The sequence below is a fragment of the Charadrius vociferus genome, unplaced genomic scaffold, assembly GCF_000708025.1.
Source record: "Charadrius vociferus isolate BGI_N301 unplaced genomic scaffold, ASM70802v2 scaffold355, whole genome shotgun sequence".
NCBI classification, from domain to species: Eukaryota; Metazoa; Chordata; class Aves; order Charadriiformes; family Charadriidae; genus Charadrius; species Charadrius vociferus.
Window position 1 is genome coordinate 98,198 of NW_009648451.1, and position 22,125 is coordinate 120,322.

General features: G+C 46.1%; 1 protein-coding gene across 1 annotated transcript in view; it reads left to right on the forward strand.

Annotated features, from left to right (window-relative positions):
• RTN1 (reticulon 1) overlaps nucleotides 1-22,125 on the forward strand; it is a 127,005-nt gene that overhangs the window by 54,669 nt on the left and 50,211 nt on the right. Inside the window, exon 2 of the mRNA XM_009885583.1 lies at nucleotides 18,026-18,760. Within this exon, the coding sequence (XP_009883885.1) occupies nucleotides 18,026-18,760 (735 nt within the window). The remainder of the gene's footprint in view (nucleotides 1-18,025; nucleotides 18,761-22,125) is intronic.

Genomic DNA, 22,125 nt, shown 5'->3' on the forward strand with positions numbered 1-22,125 from the left:
TGACATCTCCCTGCATCTCTGGCACACTTCTCTGGCTGTGGTACACAGCCCAACCTGCTAACTTCATTAAAGCCATCTCTGCTGCAGTCAGGACCTATGGGGCTCCAATCCCAGAAAGTTGGGGAATGGACCAGAATTGGGAAACCTACCAATTTTTAAGCAAGAGTCTGTATCTTCTGAAAGAGCAGTGAAGGGATTTGAGAGCCCCACATCAATTTAATGAGTATAAACTGTGCAGGCACTCAGACTCTGATGCATATTACTGATATTTTTAGTGTCTGGACTCTCAGGAGGATGCATTTCTGTCAGCCCAACTGCTGTAAGAGGCAGTTGAGTAAAGCTGGATTGCAGATGGACAAAAGTCTTAATTTGTTTTTACCTCTCGTGAAAGTGAAGCCTCTAATGCCATCTTATAAAAGGTATCAATGTCCCAATTCATACACTTGCAGCTGAATAAGGCTGCATAATTTAGGTAATTCAGTAAAATATAGCAACCAAAGGGAAGGAAGGTGTGGGTAAACAGATAATCAAAAGATGGTTGCGTAAGTACTGCCAAACCTTGGTTTAACTCCTGTGACTCAGCTCATGGTTGTCCCCAGCCACCTCCCAGGGAAGAGGACAGATGCTTTTCAAAGCAGGCTTAATGTACGGTATAGTATGGTCAAATTGCACATGGCCTGGAGGGCGTGCTGGGGGTGGAGGGAATGAGTAGAAATTGCTTTGTGCATCTCCATGTGCTACTACTCCATACAGACTCACTCTTCCAAGTGGAGTTAGAGCAGCCTTGAGGAAGGGCTAAGTTATGCCAGCCTCGAGCAGCCCTTAAGCGGAAGAAACTGGAGCTGATCTTTTGTCAGACTCAATCCCTGCCTTCCGTGTCGTCCTACCTAAGAAGGGATGCATGGCTTATACAAACTTCTGGGTTCTTCCTCCTATAACTGGATAAATTGACTTCAGCTGATGCTTATACTGTGGAGCAGAGCACCTGTAGTGTGCAGGGAACAGGACACAACAGCTTATTTGACTGATTCAAGCACAAAGGTGACACTGGGCAGAAGGCTCAGTCCTAAATAAGCACATTTCTGCCTTAAACTAATCCTCTCCCTGCCCAGTGTTTCCTGCTGCAGCTGTGTTAGCCAGCAATATCCCAGCCCTGCTGATGACGATGTCAGCACAACAGCACAGAGCAAAGCATCCTGCCTCCCTGCTCCCTCCAGCAGTGGGTCTGCTCCACCCAAGGTCCTCACACCTGATGTAGAACAAAAATAGCATCAGACTGGTGCTGCTGAATCTGTTGCAGGCTATCATTCAGCAGACTGGTGTAGAGGGCATGGGCTGGCCCTGGTGCAAGAAGGAGTTGCCTTGGTCCAGGGAGCAGGAGCTGTACAACAGCTCACAGGTTGACCATGTTGATCCTCTGCTTTCGTGTACGTCTTGCTCTTCATGTCCTTTGCCGCTCCAGACTGGAAGAGCTCCTTCCCTGCAGGAAGTCAGATAAAATGCTTGAGCCATGCAGGGCTTGCAAAGAGCACCTTCCTGTGCATGCCCAAACTTCCTCTTCTTTGGGGCTGTGTGCACATCTGAGAATAGCTCCTTGCCACAGCCTCCTCCGCAGAGACAGAGTTATTTATTCATAGGCATTGGGTTTGCTCTGATAGTCTTTCTGAATTTATTCTAAAAAGAAATTTGCCTTGTGCCTGGGAAGTGCCTGGCCCTTCCTCCAAAATGGAAGCGAGAAAAGCTCCTAGTGTGTTTTTGTACATGGTTAAAAATAGCGTCATAGAAATGTATGATGGCTAAACATGAATGAGGGAAGTGTAGATCAAACGTAGTAACCTTCAGACTGTACACACAGACAGGTATGTGTATCTATCCTAGCACTTCTAAAATTTATTCTGTCTCTTCTCACCTGTTTCATACTTCAGCCTCTGCTTTCTTCTCTCTCTCTCGTCCTTTGTTCCTGTGACTTTGTTTCAATTCTTCTGCATCACTCTTCTTTCATTTAATTCTCACTCTGCTCTGCCTATTTCTCTCTGCACATCAGCATCCTTTTGGCCCTCTTCTTTGCACCCCACTCCCACACACCCCATCTTTTCCTTGTCTCCTAATGCCTCTTCCTGTTCTTAGCACTGAGCTCTTTTCCCTGTTCTCCCTCTTGTCTCTGCATCCTTTTCCCTTCTTTTCTCAGCTGTTTCCTTTTGATCATTGCAACCCAAAATCTGTTGGGGATGCTCTGCCCATGTAGCGCCTGGGGAGGCAGGTGCCAAAGATCTCTGGTGCAGTTTAGCCACCTGGTACAGAAATGGCCAAAACCCATGTATGAGCTTAAAAGCTGACTTGAGAGCTAGCTGAAAGATGCGGGGACTGGGTAAACTGGGCTGGGGGATGAAGCGTGTTGCATCAAGGTGACCACCCGTGGTTAGGATGGAAAAGCTATTTCTGCTCTCCCCTTCTATGACCAATCTGACCTTGGTCTGCAGTTTGGGTGAGGCCCACCCAGAGATACCTTAAGGCAGGTTGAGGCAGGAGATAGGGGCTCTTGATTCCCAAAAGCGGGAGACTGACCTGGGTTGCCAGCACGGCCTTTGGCTTGGGAACAGGGATGGCAGCCAAGGGAGGTGTTTCAATGCATCCTGGATGCGCAGACAGAAATATCTCACTGGAATGGCTGTTTACACTTGTCGTCTTGGTCAAAAGCCAGCATAAAATCCTCAAGCCTTTATCTGATGTATTTAAATGGATGAAAACAGTAAAAATGAAGAGTCTGCCCATATGTTGTGAGTGCCTTACAGTGACAAACCTGAATGTTTATCCACATGAAGGCCCTTTCACTCTGCAAAACAGTGTTAAATGGCTTCAGGGCAAGTGGAAGTTGACCCAGTAAGGGTATAAATAGCCTGTTGGAAATACTCTTCATGCAGTCTCCCATCCTCAGCTTCCCTCATCTCTCCCATTGCTAGTTTTTAAAGGAGGAAAACATTGGTTATTGTCTTTGGGCTGTTTCAGATCAGGCTGGGAGCTGCATGGACCTCAGAAGTACTTTTTGTGTTACAGTCCCATGGCTGATGTGGACATCTGCTGGCCTCGCGGGCAGTAAGAGATGCAGCAGCCGAGCCATGTGGCATGTGGATAAGAAGACATCAAATACTATTTTAAACTTCCTGAAATTCCTAATTTATTATGGAAAGTCATTGCCTAATAAATTAGTTGTATTTAACTGCTGAAATCCAGTTTTCCTCTTGGAAGAGGAGTTTAGTGGAAGAATGTAGCGACTTGTGTTTTGGAGCAAGGTGCAGCCTGGGTTTTCCTCCATCCAGTCCTCTCTGTCCATCCTCAGCCCTGTACTGGCTTAATTTCCTGTTTGCTAAGGAATGTGCACTGTTCTAACATTCAGCATCACGGGGCGGGGGGGAAAAAAAAAGGGGGGGGGAGTTAATCATTCTTTTTAGTAAAAGGGAAACATTCAGAAAGGTCTACTGCAAAATTTACTCTCTGCAGGGTCATACTCTAAATTCTTCTGAACAATGCAGGCAAAGATTTTCCTTGTTTGCTTGGGCTAACAAAAATACCTGTTGCCTGCATTTAAATTAGAGTATATTTTGTTCTTTCACTTCTGGAAAATGTGTAAGCAAGTTGCTGTGAAGAAGCAGCTTTAAACAGCAGCTGCTTTGAACAAGCTAGGCCAGTTGGAAGTGGGGTGCACATTGCTTTTTGCACTCCACAGCTCAGTCCTGCAACCAACAGAGCTGGGGAAAGATAGGGCATTGTTAATTAACTGCCCGGATCATCTGCTGTTGGGAGCTATGGGTAACGGAAAGCTGTGCAGGTGAAGGTGGCTCCTACCCCTGCTGCACAGCTCCTTCCAGTATATGGGATTTTGGGACAGTGATTTCTAATAATACTCAATAGGATGTTACTATAGCAACAATATGATGTGGTGAATAATTTCATGGGCTTAAATCCAAAACGCTGGGAGCTAAGATGGGTCTGAATGTGATTTAGGACTGCCTGTGAACTTTGGTTGTGTGGGTGCTATGCTGAAGTGATTGTACTTGGAAAGAAGATAAAAGGTGCTTCTCTGACTCTGAAGGGAGGTGCAGCCTGTTAGGTGCAGCTGAGGTGGGGTAGGGAAAATGAAGGCCACCCTGTAGAGTCCCCCTGCATGCACCATGTTGTGTGTGCTTCCACGAGGGACCCTGATGCACAGTATTTCCTCTTGATATTTGAAGTTTGCTGTAAACCAGATCTGACATTTAGCTTCAGGTCAAATTAAATTGATTTGACCTAGAATGATTTTTATTGGTTTCTTTTCGTGTTTCACTTTAAAAAAAATCATTAAAAAAAAATCTGTTACAGCTCAGTTCCAAGCAGAATCACTTCCCTTTAATTTTCTCTCTTGCCAAACTGAAGAGTCTCTTATTTGCCCAGATTTCATCTGAAGTGCTAATGTACAAGAGACAAAATTGGGCTATCAACTGTGGTGCCAGAAAAAGACATCTGGAAGCCCCTCCTCGGGCAGAGCTGGAGTTCATTCCTTGCTAAGGCCCATCCAGATGTGCTGTAATGGGGAGATAGTGTCTGGGCACACCCTGTGCTCCCTCTTCCACTCCTCTGCCCTTATCCATCAAGACATACACCTCAACATGTAGCCTAATTTTATATCTTAACTTCAAGCCATTGCTCCTTTTCCTCCCATCCTCTAAGACTGTGACTAATTCCCCCCCTTCACTTATACTGGTACCTTCAGAGTATTTATAGACCGTTATCCTGTTCTCCCCCTCCCTTCCCACTTCTGTACAATATAAATTTATCTCTGTTATTGCCTCCTCCAGACTGGTCCCAGATGTCTTGCCCTCCAGTGCTTATGCCACCAGCATCTTCTATAGCTTCTCTGCATCTTTCTGTGCTTTTCCTCAATGAAGAAAAGAAGCCACAGACTTACCTGGCTCCTGGTCTATCTGTGCCAGAGGACAAGCTACAGATAAATACCTGGGGGTACTGGTGGACAGCCAGCTGAATATGAGCCAGCAGTGTGCCCAGGTGGCCAAGAAGGCCAACGGCATCCTAGCCTGTATCAGGAATAGTGTGGTGAGCAGACTAGGGAAATGATCATCCTTCTGTACTCTGCACTGGTGAGGCCCCACCTCGAGTACTGTGTTCAGTTTTGGACCCCTCACTACAAGAAGGACATTGAGGTGTAAGAGTGTGTCCAGAGGAGGGCTACAAAGCTGGTGAGGGGTCTGGAGGACAAGCCTTTTGAGGAACCACTGAGGGAACTGGCGTTGTTTAGCCTGGAGAAGAGGAGGCTGAGGGGAGACCTTATCACCCTCTACAACTACCTGAAAGGAGCTTGTAGAGAGGTGGGGGCTGACCTTCCTGGTGAACAGTGATAGGATGAGAGGAAATGGATTCAAGTTGTGTCAGGGGAGGTTTAGATTGGATATTAGGAAACATTTTTTCACTAAAAGGGTTATTAGACATTGGAATAGGCTGCCCAGGGAGGGGATGGATTCGCCATCCCTGGAGGTGTTTAAAAAAAGTGTACATGTGGTGCTTAGGACATGGTTTAGAGGTGGTTTTGTCAGGGTAGGTTGATGGTTGGACTTGATGATCTTAAAGGTCCCTTCCAACCTCAGCGATTCTCTGATTCTAAATAGTGGGAGTCTCTTCTCCCTGCCCTGCCCATCCCTGTATGGGATCTTCTTTGTTTTACATTGCAGGGTTAGTCCTTGAGCTCTTATTTCTTTTGCTGTCTGCTCATGGCCTTCCTCTTGCCTCCTTTAGTGTCCCGCCTGAGTACTTAATCATGCTCTTTCTGCAGCACTGCATACACCCTTGCACTCTGGGCTTCTGCCTAAGGGAAATATGCCACATCCCTGAGCATAGCGTCATCCGCTGATGCATTTACGCTACCCTGGCTGAGGTTTTTAGTGCAATGAATGATTAGACAGTATCTGATACTGCATATGAAGAACTTACTCCAGGACATTTTAGTGTCTTAATTCTATTGTTGTTACTTTGTTCAAGTGACAGATTTCCTGTATATATGTTATGAGTTGATTACCGGAGAGGACTGAATACCAAAAATACAAGAGAAAGTGAAGATTTACACACTCACTAGTTTTCCTTTACTTCCTAACACCAAGCTTATAGCCAAGAAGGCTATTAGATTTATTTTTTTATTTTATTTTTTTTTTAAGCACAACCTAATGCTTAATCTTACCTAGTAGTCATGCTCTTCCAAATGCTCTCTGGTTCACTTACTACTATGGTAAACTCTCAAAGTGGGCTTTTCCTGGAGGATACATTGCTTCATTTGCCCTGAAGTTTTCTGGGTGTCCCCTTCTGTCTTTGAAAACACAGCAGAAAAACTGCTTGCCATATTTGTTTTTTCCCTTTAGCCATGTTCATCATTTTGGCACAAACCTGTAGGTGAATCAGCAATATCTGTGGAGATGTCCTGTCCAGAGCTTAATCTAGAAGCTGCTTTCTTCTTAGGTGAAGCACTCTACCTGGTGTATCTGTTGGGTTGGAAAGGTCCTTGTTCATGATCATAGCTGCAAGTCGCGCTGTTGTGTAGCTGTTTTCCAAAAGTAGCTCATGCTAGAGCCTGAAGCAGGAGAGCTGCTGTGGAGGTCATGTATTTATCCTGTCTCCCCAAGCAGGAGCACCTCTCTGATAGCATTCAAGAGATACTTGTGTAACTACCGTTAAAAACCTTCAGTATTTAGGATCTGAAACCTCCCCAGGCTGAATAGGAAACTATTTCAGTGCATTCTGCCTCCTCTAAGGTCAGTATGAATGCAAAGTCAGAGGTTTGGAGTCTTGGGTGTTTCATTGGGGAAAGGGACATTCTTTGGAGGAAAACAGACCTCCCTGTGATTGAAAAGCTAAGTTTTCATTGCAGCTTTTAATAGAAATCTTCCAGCAGATGTGGGTGAAGCACTGGTGTGCAATAACTGCTTCACAAGAACTGCTTCAGCAGCACTGTCAGCACACAGATGGGAGGTCAGGCAGAGGAGGAGAGCAAGGGGAGGGCCCTCTGCTCCTGCGTTTCACTGCAGCTTCCACAGTTACCTGACGGCTGACCCTTTCCGAGCAGCAGCAGAGGCTCTGGGAAAGCTGCACGAAGCATCATGATCTGGGTAATTATCCCCAGCTTTTCACACGCAAAGCCAAACGCCAGGCTGTGCTACTGAATGCAGAGGGAAGTGCCTCTCAGAGAGGTTGGTCCTGGCACTGCTGTCAAGCTGCTGCCCCCCTCCTGCTTTAATAACACACAATAATTCCAGCAAATGGTTGGTTTGAATCAAGGTTGCTCTGCCACAACCTCAAAAGCTTTCAGCAGCGCAGCCTCCCCTGTCTTTAAATCTGCAGAAGACTGAGATTTAGCCACTAACTCTGACTGCGGGTAACTGAGTCCCCTTGCAAATAGCAGAGGCATGACTTCGCCTTGGTTTTCCTCCGCTTTTCCAGAAAAGCGGTGATCGGCAGCTGCCTGCCCTAGAGCAAAGCAATTGCCCCCATCCCTGCCCTGCTGGCTGCAGCAGGACAGAAGAGGGCCAGAACTGAAGACACCCATATCCTAGGTTTCCTTATCCCATGAAACAGCGGGTGAGTCTGCAGTTCTGCTTGTGGGGCTGCCTGCATTGTGTACACATACAGAGTGGAGAGGAGATGCTCCTTTATCCCCAGCTTGGGGGTATCCAGGAGTGAGGAGCTTGTGGGTGACATCCAAGGTGTCTGTGAAAGGTGCCTGTGAAAGGTGCCCGAAGGCAAGCCAGCTTGTTGACCAGGCCCCAGGTCACCAGGAGGGTCCCACATCACCCTTGCAAGACTTCAGTCTTTGCAAATGAATAGAGGTGGAGGGCTGCTGAGTAAGGAAGGAACAGGAGCTTCTCCTGGGCTTTCAGGGAGGGGGACAGTCCAACTAACCTGTGTTCCTTGAGATGTTAATTACACCTCTGCTCAAAGTACAGACTTCAGACTTGCTACCTGGTCTCCTGGATGGGCAAATATTTTTGGTGTCACGTATTCACAGTCAGGAGATGGAGAGGCTTGTAGTTGTGTTGGTCCTTCACTAAAGTAGAGAGAAGGGTGGGATAAGTCTCTAAAAACGTCCTTCAGGGAAGTGAGATGTCTGGGGAGGATTTTTCCTGTCTCTGCTTGGAGTAAACTCATCTTTTTCACGGAAAGAAACATAGTGGCGGGTAAATAAAGGAGACCTTGAAGACAAGGACATTTACAGCATTAGTTATAGCACATATGGTCCGATCCTCCTTAAGCAGAAGCTGGAGCCAGCAGGTTGATGCTGATTTATGACTGCAGTGGCTCTGCCCCATATTCTGCACTACTTTGAGAGGTTTAACTTTTAATATACTTTTGAAAACTTTTTGATTGATTTTCAGATGTGCCCTTGGTGCCCCCATGTTCTAGAAATAGAGGGAAATCACTTAACATGCAAGGAAACTACATTAATGCTTGGATCAGAGCCTGCTGCCTCACCTGCCTCAGCAGAACCTCCTGGTTTCTCTTCTTTTTTAAATCTTTTCTGACGCTGCTCATATTTCCTCAGTCCTCCTTGATGGATCCTATTCAAAGCTATACAGTGTCTTTTTCCTAATGTTTCTATTGCTGCAAATAAAGGTCGTCACCAAGAGCCACATACACTGGTCCTCTGGCCTTGTTGGCACAGGTCATGTTGCGATGGCAAAACCTTGGATGAAAAGAGAGTTAGATGGCGATTTTTGAGCTCTGTCTCTTTGCCTGTGTCAGCCTCACGCCGCCGTGTCCTCTCTGACCTAGATTTCCCTGCTGTCCCTTGGGCATTAGATTTGATCCTGATTTGTGGCCGGTAGTGTCTTGTCTTCAGACGCTATTTGTTGGCTCCCAGGGCCTCATATTTCCTTCCCCGGTGACAGTTTTATTCAGGTGTAACTCTAGTGCCTTTGGTGGAGTCGCTTTTGATTTACCCTAGCCCTCAGTGCCTGACAGCTGGTTTTCTCCCTGAATTACAGTGCCTGACATGTCGCTGTAGGTGTTATGCATTGTCACAAAATTAATTTTCCTCTCGAGAGCCCTCAGTGATTTCAGCTGAACTTTGTGGCAATTGTCGCTCTGTCTCCCTGGAAGATTCATGCTGCTGGGGTGGCTTCGACCTTGGGGGATGGGGAGCCTAGCCCAAATGCAAGGCAACCCTTTCTTCTCTTGTTCCTCATTTTTTAATAGCTGGATTTTCATTAGATGTTGCGGTTGGATATGAATGGCATAGCAAAAAACTCAGTAGTCCCTCCAGATGTGTATTAAACTCTTACTCAAAGACTCAGGTTTCAGCAGAAGCCCTTCTCCAACACTGGCTTTTACCTCCATGCTGCTCTCCCTGGGCGTGGAAGAGCCTGAAGCTGTAGGGTAATGATTTCTTTTGTGAGTTTATCGCAGCATCAAAAGCAGCTGGCATCGGCATTTCTCTTTTTTCCAGGCTGAGTTTGAATCTGCAGTCGTATGGCTGTGGATTGCCTTACAGCAGTCGTGCGAAGCTGAATTTATAAGTAACTGGGACTCGGAAAAGGTGGGGCTAGATGTGCAGGAGGTGCCTGCGGCAGAGCCCTGGGACGGAGGCTGGGCAGGTAAAAAGGATGTTTTTGCAGGGGGTACTGAAAGACAAGCTGGTCTGAATTTGCAGAGTGACCAATAGCTTCGTAGCCATCTAAGGGTAAAAACAGTGAATATCTGAAGTTCCTAAATTGTGTTTGAAATGGGATTTAGGTATTTTAGAACTTAAAGTCAAATGAGACTCAGCCAAACGCATCCAGATTTTGTGAGATACTTTGGTGTCTAGTGCTCTAAAATGAGTTGGGCCCTGTTTCAGGTCATTGAAAAGCATGATTGAGGTGCGAATCCACTTAGTGCTTGGAGTATTTTTGTCGTGGGACTCGGTAGAGTTTGATCATTCCAGGGGAAATGTGACTACAGTGAAATAAGAATGAATTACTCTCATATGTGGGGTTTAATTATCCTTAGCAAAATGTATGTGATAGCATTTTAGGCAGTACCTTAGTGTCACTGAACCCTACTGACCAGTCGTGTTACTCCTGATGATACTATCACAGGAGTGAAAACCTGTTTTTTCCTGAACCAGATTTTTGTTAAAACTTACTAAATTATATTTGTGTCCTTTTCTGAGAATTATGAAGATCTGCTGCAGCTACCCGTCTAGCAGGAGCATTTGCAACTTTAATGCATGTTTGAAACCATTCTTGTACTCATCTCAAGGCACTTTTTTCAGTGTTCATGATTTTTCACGCTTTCTAGAGTACTGGGGAGGGTTGTCTCAGACCTCATGCCAGGGTTTTACTGTCAGGTCAAATTGGAGCTCTCCGAGACCATTTATTGAAGCAGAAAGCCTGGAGGGGATGTGGGGGTGGGAACTGCTGAATCATTTACTATGGGTTCACTTAGCACACCAGCTGGTTGGCTTTGGGGAACCTGCTGAGCATCCCCTGTCAGATGCTGTGAGCTCTGTGAATGTCCATGGGAGCTGAGGATATTCAGCATCACCAAACCAAGCTCTGCTCCTCTCTTTGACTTGGCTTGGTCTGGGGTGCACCGCAACACCCACAGTGCCTATTCAGAGGCAGCAAAAAGGTGGACCCTGGTATCTTTTTGGAGCAGCACTGGCAGGGAGATGATTGCTGTTGCAGTGCAAAGTCCACGACAAAAAAAAAAAGATGCTGTTAACAGCCCACCAGGATAACAGTGCCAGCAGCACAGTCCGTCCTGCATTCCCCAGAGTGGATCTGTCTTAATCTTATTAAAAGCTCATCAGTGTTTCCTACACGTCCCTTCTGCAGACAGGGCTGTAGCACTTAGCAGCTGAGCCAGGGCCTGATTTGTGTCCATAGGGTTTTTGGAAGAAACCATAAGTCAGCTGGGGCAACAGAAGAAACCCCCAGGCAGGGTCTTGGGAAGCTACACAGAAGCACCATGCTTCAGTGTAACATGATGGTGATTGACACCAGCTGCTGGGGGGAGTCTCTCAACTGGGCAGCTCCCAAACTGAAGCTCCCAAAAGTGTTAGGGTCTCCAGGGGTTGGAACCTGAAAGCAATTTGTCCCCTCCCCAGCCTCTGTGTTTATTAGGAGGTGGTGAGTTGCTAAAGGATGCTCATCCTCAGCAGCCCAGGTCAGCCAGCTGACCCCCACCCCCACATATATTTAGCACATGGAGGACCAAAATGGGAGAATCTTGGAGCTGCAAGCTGCAATGTCTGATGGCACTAGACAGCTAAAGCACTGGGGCTGGAGGCTGTAGTAACTCATATCCTCTGCAAATTGACCTGGAGGACTGGGTTTACATGCATCAAAGCATATCATTGTTTGAGTTTAGGACTTGGTTTCCATCTCAGGTGGGATGAAGTCACTCCAATGAAGTCAATGGAATAACCAGAGTGTAAAGAGAGTTAAGACTGTTTTTTCCACTCTGTCTTTTTGCCCTCCTACCTGTGCAGGAGACAGGACCTGCCTCTCTGCATGGCACCATTTCCTCTTGCTGCTGTGGGATCTCCAGTGGAAGGATGAGTAACTTGCACAGCTGATGCACTGACTCATTCCTGTCCCCAGGAGCTAAGGCACAGAGCTGTCAGCTGCTCTGAGACAGCGGGAAGCAGCCTTCTTGCTGCTCTGAGTTTCCCCAACACATTCAGAACCAAAGGGAAATAATAATAGAAAAAAAGCATGTATCCTTCGGATACATCCAGTTTTCTCATAGCATCTATTGTGCAAGTGAATCCCAAAATGACTTTCAGAGTATGGCTATTCATGTTTGTGAATGCTGTGACTTGTGGAGTTATGTCTTTCCCACAGTCAGGATCAGGAGAGTTCTGGAGGAAAATAAGTTGCTAACCTGTAAAGTGGGTTTGCAAATCCTGAGCAAAAACAAAGAGCACCATCTCCTGGCAGCTGGGAATAGCTGGCACTGCTGGCAGGGATTCACGCCTAGTGCAGTTCTCTTGCAAGCAGCTTGCTTCCCTCTGCATCTAACCTATGGCATCTGGAGGTAGGACAGCTCAGGGCTGACAGCTGGCTATGCCTATTGAGAAAGGCTAATCCAGGGGAGACTGATAAGCTGATTTAGCAGTGTTATCTGCAGCACGGGGATGCCTGCACTTGGCATGAGGGGTCTTAGCCATTTGGGTTTCATGTTCTGCTTGAGTTGACACACAAGTGCTCAAGTACTTTTGAGATTTGGATAGATATTGAAGTGTCCTGAGTTAGAAAATTCATGGAGAAGGGTCTTGCAAAATTGGAAGCGTGGCTCCCAAGTACACTCAAATATCCCTGGAGGTAGGCAGCGTACTTCAAAGCATTGTGCAATTTGGCACAGGGCTGAGGGATGCCACTCATGCCAGCCGCCCTTGCCGCTGCTGGGAGTGGGGACTAGCAAAGAACATTTGGAAATCTGTGAAGCTATCCTGAGGTTTGAGGTAGGGAGGCAGGCAGAGAGGAAGAAACAGCCTGATCTGGATCTAAGAAGACAGGGTGTGCTTTGAATTTGGAGTTAGACTTGGGACTGCTGGTCCATCTGGGTACTGTAAATAGATGTAGAAAAGCCATAAAACACTGAACATCTGTATAAAGTTGTACAAGACTACAGATGACAACATAGTAAGGCAATATAATATGAATTTTAAAAAGGAAGGTAACTGAGCTGGAAAACTAAAAAGAAACAATGAGACATCATGTATCAGGGTCAAAAGCATAGGAACAAGTCTTTGCCTTTTTTTCTCCTTTTTTAAGGATAAGTTAGGAATAAAAAGAAGCCAAGGTCAAGCACAGGCTTGTTGCTAGTAACTGATGACAAAATTGTAAATTTGGTACAGAAAAGGCAGGACTGTTTCATAGCTACTATTGTTGTGTATTTGGAAGAAAGCAGGAAGATGCATCCATCTGATGGTCACATATGAACAATAAAAATTAAGGAGAAGCTGGAATGCAAGCTGCTGATGTGGGGCTGGGCTGATCATCAGAGAGGACCCCAAGCTGTGGTTTGATTTCCAGATACGTATGTTTAAGTAGTGGCAAGGTCTGGACAAGGGGACTGTCCTGCATCACTGCCAGGTGCAATGGGAGGCCATGATGGCTCCTTGGATTTAGACAGTCAGCCTTGCTATGAAATCAGCCTTTCTAGGGGAGAGAGTAATTATAAAATAAAAAGCTTGAGCAAGTGGACCCTGTTGCCGGGAGGCTGTGATCTGTGCCAACACAGGAGAGAGCTGGGGAGACCCTTGCCCCTGGGAGCTAACAGTCCTGCAGTGTTGCGGTAGCTGGTTAATGACTCCTGAGTCTCAATATCCAAAGCAAAAGTCAGAGCCAACTATTTAAAAGACTTACATGAATTTTCTGGAATCGACTTGCTCACGCTATTCTGCTTTTGTCTAAAAAGTTCACCGAGACCTTGATTCCTCCAGTTGCAACCAAAGATCCTTCCTCTTCTCAGTGCAGCTCCAGGCTGTAAAAATAGCATCATCTAATTAAAGATTAGTTTCTTCTCTCCTCTTCTGAAAAATTAATAATTCTGACTGAATCACTGACACACAATAAATACTGAACCTCGCATTGTGGGGTTGCCAGCTGTTCTGCAGGACCGAAATTTCATGTTCTTCTGTGTCTGCCAGCGCCATTGAACATCACCGGAGTTGCATATGAAGATTAAGAAAGGCAGGTTCGCGTGTAAACTGGTTATTTTATTGAAAATGGAACACAGTATTCTGAAGTGATCAATTTTAAGAAGACTGAGCATACTCTAGTTGGGAAAAAAAAAAAAATCAGTTTCATTTAAATTAGCTCTTTTTCTTGTCTATTACCCTTAGGTAAATTTTTGTTTCCTCTTCCAGGGTGCTGCAGCAGTTCAGCTTGCATTGATCCAAACTGGGCTTCACTGCCTTTCTTAAATTAAGAGTTACTCTGTGTGGAACCAATGATTTCTAAATTATTTCCTGTGTCAATTGCTAAATAGCTCTAAATGCAATGCTGTAGGAGAGGATTGCTGGAGCATTCATTTACTTGTTCTGAGGAAACAAACCAGTCATTTTCAAATTTTTGTTTTCTTTACAGTTGATGAAAACACATGTAACTTGCTGAGCATCTCAGCTGTGCTCAAAATGACTGAATCAGACCCATTACTTCTTAACTGGTCGCAGGAAGTGAAATTATTTCCCGAGGGCTTATATTACAAGAAAGCATGACTGCTGCTTTCAGGCGCTGAATACCTTTGCTTTACCTGAGTTGGCAGGCAAGTTTTTGGGCACATTTGAGGGAAATCCAGATTAAAAAACCCAACCCTTTGTAACAAGGGTAAATTCAGATCTGATACTGCCATCCGTTACCAGTGCTATTCAAGGCTTCTCCTTCCCACGGATATTGAACTAAATAAACTTAAAGTCAGAGAGGGCATTGCTTAATCACCAGGCTCTGAATACACCATTCTTCAGCAAAAATCTGCTCAGCTATTATAGGTTTCCATGTCTTTAATAGCCAGCCTAATAGCTGATAGATTCACACTTCCCAAATAAGAGGTAGTTTTACCAAGAGCTTTAAATCATTCCCTGTGGAAATAGACAGTTGCATTAAATCCTAGTAATTAGGCAATTTCAGCTGTCTTCAGTGCTTTTGACTCTGTGGTTGCCTTGAGAGTTGGGATCCCTCTATGTCCCGCTAATGTGAACCCTCTCTTCTCACACGTGTGTGTGGACATGCTCATACACCCTTTAACTTTTTGTCTTCCTCCTGAACCCCAGTAAGAAATGCATTTTCTGGTTTCATTGTTATTTGCAAAACCATTGCAGGGAAAAAAAAAAAGTTTACAATGGACAGTGAGTCCATTTTAAATCGGCTGTGTTAACATCTGCGACAGCATTGGTTTTGTCCTGTTTGAAAATGTGAAGTGATGTTTCTGTTGACGACTATTCCAGGGTTATTTTTGCTTTCTGCTGATGAATAACATAAAGAATAAGATGATATTTTTGCAGGCTGTCTTTATCACAGTGGCTCTCCTGCAAGCAATCCTGGCTTGCTATAACTCCTGCTATGAAGCACCTGACACAAATGCATTAGAAGACCTTTTACTACGCTATTGATCAGCATTACTGAGTGCTGTAAATGCATGTGCATCTGGCTCACATATACTGTGGACAAAACAGAAATGAAAGCTGCAAACAGCATCCATAAATATTGGTTTGATGGTGACTTCAGTTTCCTTTGACTATGTTTGTGCTCCCCCTTTACCAGCAACAGTGGGATGTTTGTAGAAACGGAATTTTGTTCATTGATGGTGTTGTGACAGTGTATTTTTCTTGAGCAACCAGACCAGAAAGTATTGCAGAGCCGTCTTGGGCTGGTCCAAAGCCACTCAGAGTCAATGGGACTTTTCTAGTGAATTCGGTGGGCTTTGGATCAGGCCCAGTAGGCACCGAAGAACCATCTAATGAAAGAGCAGCCCTGAAACCCCATGATTTAGTCAGCCACTCACCCAGCACAAAGAGTAAATTACAAACAGCAGATACTGGCAGCAACAGGCATGAATAGTCTGTAGTCAGCAATTCACAGCCTGAAATATGTTGGCATAAACAATGCATCAGATAATTCCAGCTAACCAACACATTTGTGAAAATCCAAGCCTGTTTATGGATAATTTTCAAAAAAGCAAGTTCATCAAGAAAAATATTTGCAAGAAGAACCTATCCCTTTTTGCTAACTGATCATTTAGAAAAGATTTTGAGCATGAGCTGTCCTTGTGAGGCACTGGATGACCTCAAGTAGGACCTGATGGGGGTGCTGGGCAGCCCATTTTATCCCTTATTCTGCTTTGGTTTCACTGTGGTTTTCCATGTAGGCTCTGTTCTCACATACCTTTGCTGATAAGACTGAGTCATATGGAGTAGTGAGGATGAGAGCTGCCTGCAGTGAGTTGCAAAAGGATCTTGCAACCCTGAGTGAGCCGGCAGGAAAATAGAAGGTGAAATTTAGAGTAGGTAAATGTAAAGTTACATAAAGTTTACATAAAGTAACAAGAGAGGAAGGAAAAGTCCCAAATTCATATGCATAGGAAAAATCTCCACAGTGACCATTGCCACTCTGAAATAAGATCTTGGCTTGATCATAAATATTTCTATGAAAAGTTCTATGCAGTGAGAAGAGCAAACTGAGGGCTGGAAATGACTCGGAATAGTGATGATAATTTCTCACCTGCTAGCTACAGCACCCCTTGCTCTGTGCTCTTGTATTGCAAAGGCAGCTGCCACGACAACCTGGCCATGTGCTCTCAGGGTGTGGGGATGGAGCTGCTGTCAGCATCATGTGTGCAGTAGCAGATTAGCGGTGAGGGCTGGTTGGGGGACCAGCAGCACCCAAAGTTAGTAAGGATGGACACAAAGGAGCAGGTAGCGCAGATAGGCTGAAAAGCAAGGCGGGGCACTTTTGGGTTGCTTTTTCCCTATGCTACCAGGTTTCCCCTTGTAAAAGGAGCGTGCTGTTTCCACCCTAAAGGCGTCCCAGGGAAGAGAAGTTGCTTGCAAGTCATCGTAGCACTGAGCAATGCAAAAATACAGTGAGGGAAATGGCCATTCTGCGTTTGTGCAGGGCTTGGGTTGTGCGTGTCAAATCCAGCAAGGTTGTGCAGTAAAATAAAGCCTGCAGCTACACACCGAACAGTGTTAAGGGGAAAAAAAAATGCTGTAGGGCTCACTAAATGAGCTGCACGTGCCTAATGCAGGGAGGGCTGTGCAAAAAGCAGTTTAGATGGTATTTAGAGATGGTATTATTATGTATGTGCTAGGAGAAAGAAAATAACCAAATGCAAGTAGCTCAGGAGCTTTCACGCTGACGTTTTCCTGCTTCTGACTTTGCAGCTGCAGCAACATCCCTTTAATATTACTGTTAAGTTTGCACTGTGTGTGGCAGCCGAGGACACCACACACGTGGAGCAGGTCAGGAGCCCCACATCCCTTGCAGGGTGATGAGCAGAGGTTGGGGAAAGCTGGCCAGCCTCCTCAATGCAGTGTGCATCAGTGCACAAGCGGTTAACAGGCTACCGTCCTCCTGTAGGCACCAGCTCCTACAGACATTAGTTTTGTTCCTCTACGTCCCCACTCCCCTAGCCCCTATAAAAATTTGTCTCCCCATCTCCTGCCTCCCTCATGAGGGTTCTCGCTGTTCCTGTCATTGAGCTATGCTTTATATTAATGCTCTAAATAGAGAGAGGCCATCGTTTGTCATTCAATTAGTGACATCCCCAGGAACTTAAAACGTGACAGAGAGAATTGGAGGTGGTGTATGAAAATGATGCATGGGTGCGGGTAGAGGTTTAACTGCTTTCATGCCAGTATGTTTTGTAGATGATGCACACAGGATACTGCTGTCTGTGGAAATCACTATATGAGGATGTTTGGTCTCTGCCCTGGTGTTTCACAAATTTAGGGTGGCTACTCTTAAAAAAGAAAATGAAATCTAAAGCTGCCTACCCACTTTCCATCTCAATTTCTGTCCAGCAGAATTTTTTTCTTAATGAAAAGTTTCCTTAGGGTGAAACTCCTCCATTTCTCCGTGGAAAAAAAAAAAATAAATCTTTTTGCTCAGGACTGGTTTTGTATTGGACATTAGATTTCTTTTTTTTAAGGTTATTGGATGGTGAGCCCCTGAATCAGACTGTGAGGGAGGTTGTGGGATTGGAATCACTGGATATTTTTATGCACAGGCTGGGCAAACATTGGCCAGGAACTCTTAGCAGCTATCAGGATCGTTATAGCTATTTTAAGAGACAACAGCATCTGGAAGCCTCGTCTGACAGATGTGCCACTATGTTGCCCAAAGGTATAGAAAGAGACAGTCCCAAAGAGCTTGCAAGCGAAGACAAGTCTGGTGCACAAACCAAATCTAAAATCAGCAGGGAGTCAGTATGGCTTTGCAGAAAGATTAATGCATGCAGGCACTTTGTCTCTTCACCATGCATTCTTTTTGTGTCTTTGCTTTAGGTGTCACAGCCTCATCACACCTTTTTGACTATGGCTCCACTGCTAATGGGGGCGACAGCTCCTTCTACACCTCTCTGATCTCAGACGTCCATTACACCACTCCGCGGGACTCCACCTATTTCACGGGCATTTATCAGCAGGACAACAGCCCCATTCCCTGCTCAGGCAGCACAGAGGGGTTTAACGCGCTGGGGCATCCTGTTCAGGATGTGACTGGGTTTGAGTCCCGTGGCTTGTTTAGCTCAGATTCAGGAATAGAGATGACTCCTGCGGAATCTACTGAAGTCAATAAAACCTTAGCAGATCCCATGAAAGTAGAAGCTTATAAATACATGGACATAAGTAGATCAGAAGAAATAAAATACCAAGAAAAAGATGACCTGGACTCAGAAGATGAGAGCCCAGGCCTTATTGATAAGTACCGGGGAATACCCACCGGGTCCAGCCACACTGCCGAACCTCAGCGGATGGCTGAGAGCATGAAGGCAGCCAACGAACAAGACCCGCTTGAAGACACAAGGTCTGGAGATCAGCACAGTGCCTCTGTGGTTACAGCCCCCGTCAAGATCACACTCACTGAGACAGAAAGCGCTGCGGAAGCTGCCAGCAAAAAGTCAAGCCTGATTCAGCCAGAGACTGGTCTGAAGCCGAGCCATGAGGTGGTACCAACAGTGACGGTGTCGGAGCCAGAAGATGACAGCCCGGGGTCTGTCACACCACCGTCCTCTGGCACAGGTAATGCTGGTGCATGGCACTGGTTTTTTTGGTATTGAGAGAGTGGTTGCAATTGTAGCCCCGCACGTTGGAGAATTACTATGGGTTTGTGGGGTGGGTCTAAGGGGGTGTGAGCAGACATTAATGGGTCCCCATGGCTGGAGGTGTTACCACTCTGCCTGGACACCACTTTGCATTGCCGAATCGAAGGGGGATGCAAACTGTGCTGCTCTATCACTAACACACTGCTCAGGATGGGCTGCCCTTTCTGTATGAAAAGAAGGGAAGGCAGGGTTGGAGATCCACTGAAATAAGTTGCGAGAGCCACTCAGGAGCATGACTGGGGTCAGATCCGGGCTTGCTGAGCCTGGTCCCCACAGGGATCTCTCCTCAAGGGGAAGTTGTGAGCTAACGGGTGTCACTGGGGCTATCATCAGCCAGGTGATGGTTGGCACTGGATCCTGGTGATTTTGGGGTCTCTTGGTCACCCTGGCCGGCCACGCTCCCCAGAGGAAATGAGGTGTGTGGGACAACAATGCTGCATTTGTCTGAGTTCATTTTTTAAAATTTTAATGGCTGTTTTAACACCTCTTTGATCTTGCAGAGAATAAGGTTAAATTGTTAAAAATAATTGTTTTCATGTGAAAGTGCTGCTTTTAGAAAGTGCTGAGGAGGAAAATGCTGTCACCTCATTTACAAAGGGGACTGCAGGGACAAAAGGCCAGTCTCTTTTAAAGGCTCCTGATTTCTATTGGGGGGCACCAAAATCCCATGTTTATATATTTTCTTATTGTCTGATTACTGCAATGGTACATAGTATCTATTCCTCATGTTCCCTATTATACACTGCTAAAATATTAAAGTGGCATAGTGTTTTTAAAAGGAATAAAATTCTGTGACAGGAAATAGACTTTTCAGACTTGAAATTAAATTTCAGTGTCCTAGATCAAAACCCTTTGACAATGAACATTTGACATTTGACAATGAACAACCCCAAGCTGAAATTTCCATTGCTTTGATGGCATATAGAAACATTTAAAAATCAACTGGAATTTCCTTAAAATGGCAGTCTGGGATTTCCACCCGCATTAATACCTACCCTTAGAGAAATACTTAGTTCCTATGCAATACTGAGTGTGCATGGGTACACTTTCACACAAGAAAAAGAGATAGAAAGAGTCCACCACAGCTGTGAGTTTATTCTGCCTGCATCAGCCAGAGACCTTACATAATAAATAGACTTTAGAGTCCTGTTTTTCTTTTTTTATTTGACTGGGTGACATTACATGCTACTTCTGAGACATGCCGGTTTTTATTGATTTACACTTTTTGCACTACAAGATAATTAAGAACTTCAGGCAGTAATTGTTATTTACTCAGACCTTGGCAACTGTTCAAGGCTGCCTTCATGACACTTGATAACCATATCCCATCAAAACAGCTGAACAGTGTGTGGCAGAGCCTCCCAGCTGCTGCCTTACTGGGAGGCACCAGTGTAGCTGGCATAGTTGCCAGCATGGAAATGCTCCTCTCCATGGGCAAAGCTGATCCCCAGCACTGCCCCAACAGCCCTGGGAGGTCCCACCACCTTACACTGGGGTGCTGGAAAGGCAGAAGCACTGCTTATCTATCGCCTTAAGGAAAGAAGCAGTCATTTTCCTTTAGGGGCTGGCTCCTGCAGGGTGTTTTCTCTGGATTTCCCCCCTTTCCCACAGTCAGGGACACACTGCACCCAGACTCCACGTTCATAAGCAAGGAAGAAATGTAAAACCTGCCCTCATTATTTCTACCCAGTGACCCAGCAAAGTCGTTGCTCCTAGATACCCCTCAAGCATTCTGGCGAAGCCCCCAGTTTCCCCTCCTGCTTGGATCAGGACTTTTGAAAACGGTTTGCTTTTAATTACTGGCCATCATCTTTCTGGGGAAGGAAGACATGGTCTGTTCATACGCTGCGCTGGTGCTGAAAGGTGGTGGGTATTTATACGCTTCCCCTTGCCAGTGGTAAATATGACACCCTGCTGCTGGCCACAAAGGACGTTTTTGTTCACAAGGTAAATGCCATGGCTGAGAGTTACAAACTGCCAGTGTGGGGAGGAGCGGGATGAAGCTGAGGGGCGGTGCGTTGCTGCGCTACGAGGGCTGGCGGTCACATGGCTGTTTGGATGTGTGCCGGATTAAGTCATCGCTCAGGGAGAAAATGCTTACATGCGGTAATGCAGGAGAGAGGCGCAGCTCCCGTGGGCTTCCTGCAGCCGGAGGAAAAGGATGCACAGGCTCCTCCTCAGCACGGCTGATGCAACAGAAACTTCCCAGCTTTGGGACAGGGGTGTGTCATAACAGTCCCAACACCTTAATCCTGTCTACAGCCATACTCTGGGTAGCAGAAGGACTTTCTTATGCGAGAGGGATGTGTTACAAGAGAGCTGTTTTGTCAGAGGAGCTGCAGACCTGCCAACAATATGTGCTCAAAACTGCTGATGCTGTGTATTGGCAGATGCACAAACCAAAACTGCTTGGAGGGGTGCAGAGAGGTTGTTTTTCCTCCCTATATCCCGGCAGGATGCCATGGCTCGGGTTCTATCATTAAAACTTCCCCCTTTACCTGATTCATCTTGGGGAAGGCATATGAACAGGAACAAATCAGCCATGGTATTGCCATGAGAAATTAAGTCTGGAAATAAATAGCCAGAAATAGTGATTTTGTCCCAGGTCTCTTTCCCGCCCTCTGTTGTAGAGGAGCTTCCAGAGGTGGCCAGTGCAGCTGGGTGGGCTCGGGTGGCCGATGCCAGTGGCTGCACCTGAAGCAGGGCTGGGCTGAAGGCAAATAACTACTGGGAGCAGGCACAGGTCAGCTCGGGGCTCCCCACACCTGCAGCCGAGGGGCTGGAAACCTTCCCCCACTCCACTGCGATCCCCAGACGTGTGGACACAGGCGGTGTCCTGCCACGGGCCTCTTTGCCAGCATCAGCAGGAGGAAACTTGAGGGTCTCTTTTCCTGATGGCTTTCTTGAACCCTCACCACCTGTAATGCCATTTAGTGACCCCTGTCATGTCAATAATGATACAAAATCAGTGAATGAGCATGTGAGAGTTCAGAGGACAAAATTCCATGTGTGCTTGATGGCTGTTTCAACGTGACTGTGGAATTCAGCCTTTTTTTCTCCCAAAAGGGAGGGTCTTGCATGTGGACTGCAGCGACCTCTGGGTCAGTGAAGTGCAAGGTAGAAAACAGCAATCAGGAGATGGCAGTGGCCAGGCACCATGAGGGCATTGGGTGCAAACTGCTACCACGGTCCCCTTGGCATAGACAGGCTCAGGTGGCCTGGCCAGCCTTGCCCCCAGGGCACCAGGTGCGGTCTGGGTTTGAGACTGGCTGATGCTCTGTG